Consider the following 10,294-nt stretch of genomic DNA (forward strand, 5'->3'; position numbering starts at 1 on the left):
TGGATTATCTGCCCCAGTTCCTGTTCTTATTATGGGAAAGCAATCAGTTCTTCGTGAGAATCCAGCACCACGCTGAGCCACCCTGGGGCTTCTGATGGTCCGGCCTTTCACTTTGCATTATCATCTGGTAGCAGCTACATCCTGTGCTACAGCTCCATTACAAAGCAACAAAGTCAGAATGGAAGATCTATGAAGCCCTGTGTGTGTGTGTGTGTGTGTGTGTGTGTGTGTCTTTCAACACTCTGCTAGACCTGGATTAAAGGAGACAAAGGCACCTCTTTTAAGTTGCCCCCTTTGATTTTATTTTTCTTGCTTCTATAAGGAAAACTAGCTGTTTTAAGAATTCGGGATCACCTAGCTGTGATCTACTTCTTGAATATGAAGTTCATTCATAATTCTCTGTTGCTTATCACTACCCAAGCTTTCCTCCATTCATTCAAAAGTTTCACTGAATGAGGGTGGCTTTTCCATTTTGCCAGACACAGGAAGCGGTAGAAGCAAAGTTTTCTACCTGACAGCAGCATACCCATGGAGGACAATAATGTATGCATACATTTAGTACACGAATCCTCTAAATTCAGCACATGCCCAACACATTTTGCTGCCTGAGGCAAAGGACAAGTGCCAAACCACACCGCTGTATATACTGAAGGCAACTGGACTGGTACTTTAATTTTACTGTACTTCAGCTCCAGGGGTGAGACAGCTTCCTGCACCACACCTGAGGACAACAGACTCAACTTGAGGACAACAGGGCAAACTATGTAGCACACACAGCTCTCTTCTCCAAAACCTCATCTCTGCTGGCCACCCCACAACTGCCGTCTGACATCGCTGCTGGATGGCCACACATTATTGACAGAAGATAACATGGAGGAATTTCCTGTGTGTTTTAGGGGAGCCCTAATTGCGCAACTTGTGACCTTCTCCCAAAGGGGCTCCTCAGCCACATGCAGATAGTGGTGGCCCCTCCAGGGCTCTATATGACACCATACATTCAAAGCACATCCCACCCCACAATAATCCTGGAAACTAGTTTGTAAAGGGTGCTGAGAATTGTAGCGCTTTGAGGACTACAGTTCTCTGGATTCTTTGGGGAAAAGAAATGTGTTTTAAATTATGGCATATACACAATCTTAGTCTCCATTTTTTGACACATGCCTACAACAGGGATAGGATGGTGTGTCATGTAGAGCAGCCTGGCACAATGGCACATAATGTATGGCAAGTGTGACTCAGCTTTGTGAGTCACACACAATTGCCTCAGGCATGTCCTTGGAGATTCATGAATCTTTTACCTTATATATTTCACCTTTCTTCCATCATGAGTTGTATGTGTATTATGATTCCCAGATCTCCCATCCAGGCAGTGACCTGAACCGGACCTTCCTAGCTTCAGAGAGAGGGTGATCTCATTTGCTTTCAGACCATATATCTAGGAAAGTTGTGCTGGAAAGAGCTAAATACTGGTACCCCCTGCAGTATGCAATCCCAATGCAACTTGGAGTCCCCTTGAACTGTTACCAGTCTTTGAATGAACATAAGATGGGTAAGTCAATCAGAGGCCTCCAAGATCCCCCCCATTCCTTAGAGGCAATAGTGGAGGGTTGACTGTGCTAAGATGCAAGTGGCACAAAGCAGATCTATGCTACATCTTACAGATGGCAGAAGTGGGGAGAGAGAGAAAGGGAAGAAAATGTCTCCTGAATTTCCAGTGTGGTGTTTAAGTGCCAGGCTGGGGGGCTGCAGTGGTGGGGTTGGGGGAGAGATTAAGGTTGCCACCTTTTTGGCTGGTTTTGCCCCAGTGCTTTTTAACAGCAGTTTGATGCACAGAATAATCAAATATAACCTTCCCCCTATCACTTTATCTTCGTGCCAAAAAACCATCGTGCAACTTCTGTTCCTTGCCCGATGTAGCTGAGTCAGGCACATCTGTTCTGCATGAAAGCATTTCTAGGAGGAAAAGGGAGGAGAACCGGACAAGTCATGAATGCTGTTACCATTGATAGAGCTTGGGTCGGGGCTAGATAAAGGAAGTAGGGCCCAGCCTTTTTAGAGCAATAGCCTATCATTCTGGTGCACACTCTGCAGATGAGTGGGAGCTCCCTGCCTTTCCAGAAATCGCTGCTTCATGCAGAAGACGCTCTTATTAATAATGCAGAAGTGGTATTTGGCATATATATATATCAGTAGCCCATTTCATATACACTCTAAGCACAACTTGCATTTCCAAGACTACACAGAGAAACAATTGCCTGATACCTTTGTGCAATGATCAAAGAAAGATATTTTTCCCCCAATGAAAAAGAAAATGGCTCAACGGAGCAGGATGCGTTTTCTGGACATTTTCAGCGTTTTGTCTGCCACGTTAAAGCATGAGATCTGTCATGCTTGAGGTCTGCCAGAAACTACAAGCATTTAACACTGGGTCACATCACGAGATGGGTGTTAAAAATGCCAGCAGAGCATTTCAAGCAGGGCTCCCTAAGGCTGCTAACACAACGAAGCTCCTCTGATCTTAGCAACAGTGGGATATTTTTAGAAATTGTCCCTATTGTACACAAGCTGAAAATACTCCACCTTTCCATTGCTTCTCAGATAAGCCAGCTTTGCATCGGGACTTTCTCTGGCAAACATGAATAGAACACCAACACTGCAAAATGTCCCCTACCCCCATCCCGCAATAAGCTTCTGAAATAGCCTCATCTCAAAGCTAATTTTGCCATCAAGAACTTGATAATTCTGGCAAGTACTGTAAATACATTGTTTTAAGTTACTTATGGTACAGGAGTGGAGGGAAAGACTGTTCTACAAAACTCAGGTTTATAAGAGATGGAAAAACAAAGACCAAGGTTTGATAGGGAATTGGACAAATGAGTTCTAGCAGGCCCCCAGCTACTCCAAACAGCTGCAAAAACCTTAGCATTAAACAGGAAATTGAACTAATTTTCAATTTGTTGACCAAAACAAGGTGCTAGATAGCTTAATGCCAAACCCATGTAGGAGTCCCCAATCACTAAAATCCTGACTGCCAAGTTTCCCATTTCCCCCTACTGTTCCCAAAACTTCCAGACCCCACGTCTATTTCCTGCTTCCTCTGCATTGCTACAATAATCTCATTTGAAAAGAAACAAAACTATTGCCACTTTCTTTCTTCTTTCCCAATCTGCTTACAGGGCAAAAACTCTTTGATGACTTTGCCCTGTAAACAAAATATAAGAATGCCCAAAACCTGCATAGGCCCCATTAACTCTCTTAAGTGTGTAACAGGATAGACTGCTCCTTAAATACTACTGTGGTTTCCAACAGTCTCCTCCCTCCTACCAAGAGAAGAATTGTTCTATAAACCTCCTGTCCACCCTAAAGCCGAAACTATCCTATATCCAATAGTGTGTTAATAGTGAACTAATTCTCTGGGTGTTGATCCTTACGAAACCAAAATAGCACCATCCATCTGCAAGAAGGAAGATTATCAGGTGAGAGACCCTCTCCCCCTGCCCATGTACACACTAGGGGGGGAAACCTACTTGGGGGCTCAAAGACACCCCAATTAGGACTGAACATGCTCAGTGGCACACAAGGGGATGGGGAATGAAGTATTCTTAAAGGAGATACAGCAGACTGCTTTATTTTGTTGTAGGCCCCACTACTTCCGTGTTTTTTACTCCATACAGCCATTGTTGGAAGCTGGTCAGAGTGGCTGGTGGAGTATAAGAAAATTAATCATCATCATCATCATCTGAATTTATTCTGTCTGTAAACACCTTTGAAATGCACCCTATATTAAATTTAAAAAAACTGGTGCTCTAACAGGTAGTTGCTAGAGAACCAACAATGGAAGAGCCAATCATGCTGTTCAGTAAAGAGTAACAACAAAGAGATGTGATTTTGTCAGCAGCATGGGTCAGCTCTTAAGTCTAAGCTTATATCTCGAAGCTCAGTTGCCAAGAAAGGAGGTTGTGAATACTGTATGTGCAAAATAATTTTAAGTAAGGCTGAGAAAGGAACCTACCTATATTATGGAAGTCCATAATTATGGAAGTACTTCCAGGTGCATCTGGAACCTACACTTGCCCCATTTCTCTAGAAGCATAAGTTTAAAATAAATTCTTAAAATAAATTCCTGTAAACTGGAAGAGGAAGTGGGAAAAATCTAGCAAATTCATTAGGGATTATATAGATTGAAACACTGCAATAAACTTTCAAGAGGCCGAAAAATATGTCTGCATTAGAGTACCTGTAAGCTATTTATTCAAACCAAAACAGATTGAAATAAAAGTACCTGTGAGCAAGTTAAACTTTTCTAAATGCTCGATTATACTCATTGGGTAGGATCCAGACTAAGCTAGTTACACTTAGATCCCATTAAAGGTAAAGGGGCCCCTGACTTTTAGGTCCAGTCGCGGATGACTCTGGCGTTGCGGCACTCATCTCACTTTATTGGCTGAGGGAACTGGCGTACAGCTTCCAGGTCATGTGGCCAACATTACTAAGCCGCTTCTGGAGAACCAGAGCAGCGCACGGAAACGCCATTTACCTTCCCGCTGGAGCAGTACCTATTTATCTACTTCAGCTTTGACATGTTTTCAAACTGCTAGGTTGGCAGGAGCAGGGACCAAGCAACAGGAGCTCACCCCGTTGCAGGGATTCAAACTGCCACACGTTTATATTCAGCATGATACGGTGCTTATATACAAAACAGTTCTATCTATTGCTTATCAACATAGATAGCATCTCTTTCAAAATATTCAGATAGGGGGAACAGCCAAGCATAATTTTAATGAATCACTGCAACACAAACAATGGATTTCCCCATAGAAGAGCTGTAAACAACCATCTCCCATCCTGCTCGCCCTGCTGCATTTGTGTATGTGTTACAGCCTGGCTGAATTCCCTAATCCTACATGGTTAGATCTCAGAAGAACTAGTAAAACTTTCAGATTAAGGTACATTCATCCTGCAGTGAATGTCATCGAACTTCTAAATTGCCACACACAGAGAGAGATAACTAGTTATTGCTACTGAGTCATAACACATACTACAGATGTGTGGCTGGTTAGAAACCACATGTAATATTGCATTGGTTTCAATCATGGGTGGAATAAACCAATACAATTACAGTTGCACTACCAGAACATGTGTGTCTTGGTGCATCATATCGTAAGAACTTCTTTCAATATCATACTAAGCTTTACTAAAATGTTCCATAAATTAGCCTTTAGAAGCACAACAGAATTTCATTTAGTGATTCAAGGATGTGTGGCTGTCCTGATTTCTTGCAAAACTGGGCGAATGAAGTATCATGCATAATATACTGGCTTGTGCCAACAAAAAGAAAATTGGCTGCTTTCCCCCTCCCCCTTAAATCTGTGGCTGAAGTGTAGTTACTGAATGTCCAAAGAACCAACCTTATCTACAGAGTGAATCCTATTAATCTACATCAAAGTCTTCCACAGGAAGAGGGACAAAAAAAATATAGGAAAACATTTTTCCCACCCTCTAAGTGTTTCTCTCAGCAGGTATTTCCTCCTTTTCCTGTCCATTTTAGTGGAAAGTTTCACCTAGAAGAATCCCTAGCTTTAACCCAGAATTGTTAGTTTCCAGTAAATCTATATTTTGCTTCTAGTAAGTACACCCCTTTTAAGCAAGAGTAAGGAGAAAATGAACCATGTTCAGCAAACCCTGAAAGGGGGCAGGGAGAGACTCAAACAAGCAATCGGCTTCCTTCTCTGGCACACACACAAAAAACAACACATTCAATGGCCACAGAATGGATGGGCAAACTGGATCTTTCCCAGCAGAATTCCTCCTGGTGCTGCCACAAAGACAGTGAGGTGGGAAGACTAAAAAAACACCTTACTGCAAATTCTCACAGCAGTAGTTTTAAGAGGACACACCTTTACAAAAATATTGAAAAGGAGTACTCAGCAGACAGCTGGCTCCATCTAGATCAGCTAAATTGACTATTCAGTCTCCAAACAACACAGCAAAATCACACTGCTTTAATAAGATATCACCTTATGTTTGACAATTTGTTTTTATGAAGTATACTACACATATTGGAAAACCACCAAGACTTAAAGGCTGAAGTGCTTAAAGGCTGAAGTACACAAATGTAAGCAACAGTAGTATGACCCTGTCAGTCACCTACTGAAGTCCACAGGATCAACATAGAGGAATTTTTGGCAGCTGCAGGTATTTTCACCTCTCACATGCATATGGGACACAGCACTATAGGTGCCTGCAAGAATAGTTTGTGTGGCATAAGAGTCTTATGCAAAATTCATCTGCATTGGGATCCTGCGGTGCTCAGTGGCTTAATTCGGACACAGGTAGGTAGCCGTGTTGGTATGCCATAGTCAAAACAAAATTAAAAATTAAAAAATTCCTTCCAGTAGCACCTTTCATACCAAGAACAAACTTAGTTGGTCTCTAAGATGCTACTGGAAGGATTTTTTTATTTTTTATTTTGTTTTAATTCAGACAGTCAGGGTCCTGCTACTTTTGCTTAAACTCCTGTTTGGCATTGGTTATTGATAATCACTGAAAGGGTACTTAAAAACTATGTAGCCAGGAGAGATAAAACCCATGCATACTCTTCTGGAAATGTATGCTATCAATGAAGGAAGGGAACACCATGGCTAGCCCCTTATTCTTCCTATTCAGTTATATACATAGGGCCTCAGAGTTCAAGAGCAGTTATGAAGAATGCTGAACTGTGACAAAGCAACAAAGAATGTCACACCTTTTTTAAAGCAGTTGAACTTTTCCACAATTTAATGAGAAAAACCTATTTTATACTACAGAATCAGGCACTGTAATAAAAAAAGTATTTTAAACCACAAATGACTGTATCAATAAGATTTCTGTTGTAAACATAGAACGTAATGCAAATTGCCATTAAATCTTTAATGAGATACCTGTGATTTTTAACATTGTCACATTTACAAATCTCACATGAATAAAGGGTTCAGTTTCATGCAGACAGTTCTGATAAAAAGTTATGATCCGCACAGTAAAATGTTGTCAACTTCTGTTGCCGATGACTCATTTGGAGTTGGGTTTATTGAGGTTTAAGAAGTTATCCACATTTCTATAAATATAGACATTAAGTGACTTTTCAATGTCACTAGTGCAGGTACATATAACCAACGTACAAAAGCTCCATTGGAAGCTACTTCAATTCTTTCAAAAAGGACCAGGATTTCATTATTTTTTTAATTAAAAAAAAGCTGTCACTTTCAGTATTGGAAAACACTAAAGTGCATTTTTGGTTACCTTCTAAGCAGTATCTGGCTATAAAATTTGATTTTATACAAGTATCAATAAGTTATGTTTCCTGACATTCAGATAGCCTCCCTATTTTCCAACTAATCCTCCCTATTATCTGACTAGTAGGTAAGAGAACATGCTGTGTTGTGGGTTGTGCCAAGTGGAGAAGTCTTGTTGTCCCTTGAGCTGTTCTCTTACAATGAAATTATTCTTATGTTTCACAGCACCAGTAGAGTAATACAGGATTCACGTTAGCCCTTTAACCTGCTACCCAAGTTGCCCATTTATTTATTTATTTATTTATAAAAAAACTGTACCAGTAAGAAAACTCATTTCTTTCCATCATATGCTGTCCCACCTACTTAACACTGTTTGCATGACTGTAAACAAGGAAAGCTTAAAGCATAATTTGAGCAGACACAGGTCATCTTTAAACTCTTGTTTTTCCACAGTGTCAAAATGTTTCAAGTGTATAAAGCTTCAATACATTCCTAAGAGTACTGCAAGGGTAATAAAATAACCTGGCAGTACATTTTAACAGCACTGGGCACATGGGACATATAGTTTTGTTAAATTTAGCTTAATTTACAATTAATTATGATCAAATTTTATTGCCATCAATTTCATTTAAAGGTAATATTGCACTATAAAAATCCAGAAACTCAAGTCCCTTATGGTCAGTTTACTTTTGTCTCATTGTTCAGTGTTTGTTGCGAGCAAACATTTTAGAACATGTCTCCATAGGACAAATAAGTATGGTCCAAACCTGATTAGCACTGCTTAACGATGCACAGCTATTTCTAAAGAACCCCTACACACCAAGACATGCTACATTATCAGGAAACTCATCCATGCTCTTATATATTCCATACTTTTTCCCTCTATCAAGCTTCAGATAACATGAATGCCACAGTAGTGGTAGTTCAAATCATCCAAGCCACAAATGTTATTTTAAGAGAATAGATCTAAAAGCATACCATACTGCCAACCTTTCATTAAAAACCCTCCACATTCACAGCCTCCTTAAATAATGGTATACTAGCTCCATATATGTTAAAGGATACTATTTTAAAGCTGCATATCTTCATCTAAACACTCCACATACAAGCAGTAGTTGAAAAAACACTGAATGCCTTGAACGTAGTTTTCTTGCAAAGGCACTCTCAAACATATTATTACACCACCAAGCAGAACACTCTTCATTGTTTTATTTGGCTATTTAAGATATCCAGGTCACATTTACCCACCCATCTGTTTCCTGATCATTTTGTACTATGCAACAAGGGAGCTGTTTCTGTTTTGCTTTCTTTATATATAAAAAAGTAGTTGTAGTGCCAATAACTTGTGGGGAAACCAGGTAAAAGGGTCTGCGTCTGCAAAGCTTCCCACCAGGCTGAGTGTTTTATTAGGCTGTACAGGATCCAAACAAGCAGGCCAGGTGCTGGGAACTGTTTTAGTCCAATGCCAAGAAGGAATTACCCCTCATGCTTACAGCAGCTCATCTCTTCTTTTTCTGCTGCCTCAGCATTTTCCTTCGCTTAATTATCATATCGTGCAGTTTCTCGAGTCCTTCTTTCAGTCCATCTCCTATGATAGCACAGGTAGGCTGCAGGTGCCACGGCGTGGAAGCGCTCAGCTCGCCTGTGGCCAACATCTTTTCCATCTCCGAGAGCGACAGCGAGTGTCTCAAGTCCTGCTTGTTGGCCACTATGAGCACGGGCACCCCTTGGTTCTCCGAGATCCGCGTGATTTTGTGCAGTTCCGTTTTGGCTTCTTCCATCCTTTCCACATCCACAGAATCCACCACGAAGACGATGCCGTCCGTGCAGCGGGTGTAGGACTTCCAAAGGGGCCGCAGCTTCTCCTGGCCTCCGACGTCCCAGAAGTGGAAAGTGACCGTCTTGTTGTTGCCCAGCGTCACCTTGATCTTCTCGGTGTTGAAACCTTTGGTGGGGACGGTGTTGACAAACTCGTTAAACTGCAGCCGGTAGAGGACCGTGGTCTTGCCGGCGCAGTCCAGCCCCAGGATCACGATGTGGAAGCACTGGAAGGAAGGAAGGCTCGACAGGATCGACGTCTGCTCAGACAACCCATTCCCCATCGCAGGGGAGGGGCCCGGGGCGAGCTGGGGGCACCAGTCGCCCGCCGCCGCCTCAAGCCGCCCGCTGCTGGTCTCAGGCTCCTAGTCACGGTCCTCTCCTGCCAACGAAAGAAGCGCAGGGTCAGACCCTGAAGACGATCGCGGGGCCGGGGCGGCGTAAGGAGGACGAAGAAAGCCCGTGGCGGGCGCAGGAAAACCCTGTCGAGAGGCGCCCACCACCCCCTGGGCGCAGCTTTCCCTCCGTCGCTAACAGAGGCTCCAACAAGTCTCCCAGTGACGCTGCAGCAAAGGAGCGCCGCTGCCTATGGCCCGGCCGCGCCTCCTCCTCCTTCACCTAACCCCACACTCCTCCCGCCCCTTTTCGCACAGCGCGCCTCCCATTGGACGCAGAGAGCTGCGGTGGGCGGGCAGCGAGGCGGCGCAAAGGCAAGCCGACCCTCCAGCTCCCTCTTTTTCTCTTTGGGCCAGAGACACGCCACTCCGCCGGACTGCTCGCGTTCCTTCCCGCCCATTGGTCGCCGCGAAGCTGCTGGAAGGCGGGAGGTAGCGCCCGTCGCCTCCTTGCGGCCACGCTCGTTTTTAACCCACCCACGCTTTCTCCTTTGCAGCGACCGGGAAAGGGACGTGCTGCAGCGCCCGGCCCCTTTAAGCCGTCAAGGTAAAGGGAGTCACGTCTTGAGGGTGGAGAAGTGTAATAATAAATTCCCCAGCTCTAGCCCCCCTCCACCCTTCAGGCCCCGCCCCCTTTCCTGACAGGACACCCGACATGCCTCCGGCAGCGCCGAAGGTCAACCAGCGCCACGACACGGAGCCCCTGGGTTTCAGGGAGCCGCCATTCCTCCCACCTGTTAGTCACGCCGCGGCCCATCTCTGGGAACGCCACCCTCGACAGCCGTCGTGTTCTTCGGTCACGAACAGAGA

At 43.6% G+C, this 10,294-nt stretch overlaps 1 protein-coding gene across 1 annotated transcript; it reads right to left on the reverse strand.

The window, feature by feature from the left end:
• Positions 1 to 6,885: 6,885 nt before the first annotated feature.
• ARL4A (ADP ribosylation factor like GTPase 4A) lies at positions 6,886 to 9,412 on the reverse strand. The gene has a single exon (XM_033165837.1). It carries the CDS (start codon positions 9,371 to 9,373, stop codon positions 8,771 to 8,773), a length of 603 nt encoding a protein of 200 aa, XP_033021728.1. The 5' UTR covers positions 9,374 to 9,412; the 3' UTR covers positions 6,886 to 8,770.
• Between the last annotated feature and the right edge of the window lie 882 nt (positions 9,413 to 10,294).

Source organism: Lacerta agilis, chromosome 12 (assembly GCF_009819535.1).
Source record: "Lacerta agilis isolate rLacAgi1 chromosome 12, rLacAgi1.pri, whole genome shotgun sequence".
Taxonomy (NCBI): domain Eukaryota; kingdom Metazoa; phylum Chordata; class Lepidosauria; order Squamata; family Lacertidae; genus Lacerta; species Lacerta agilis.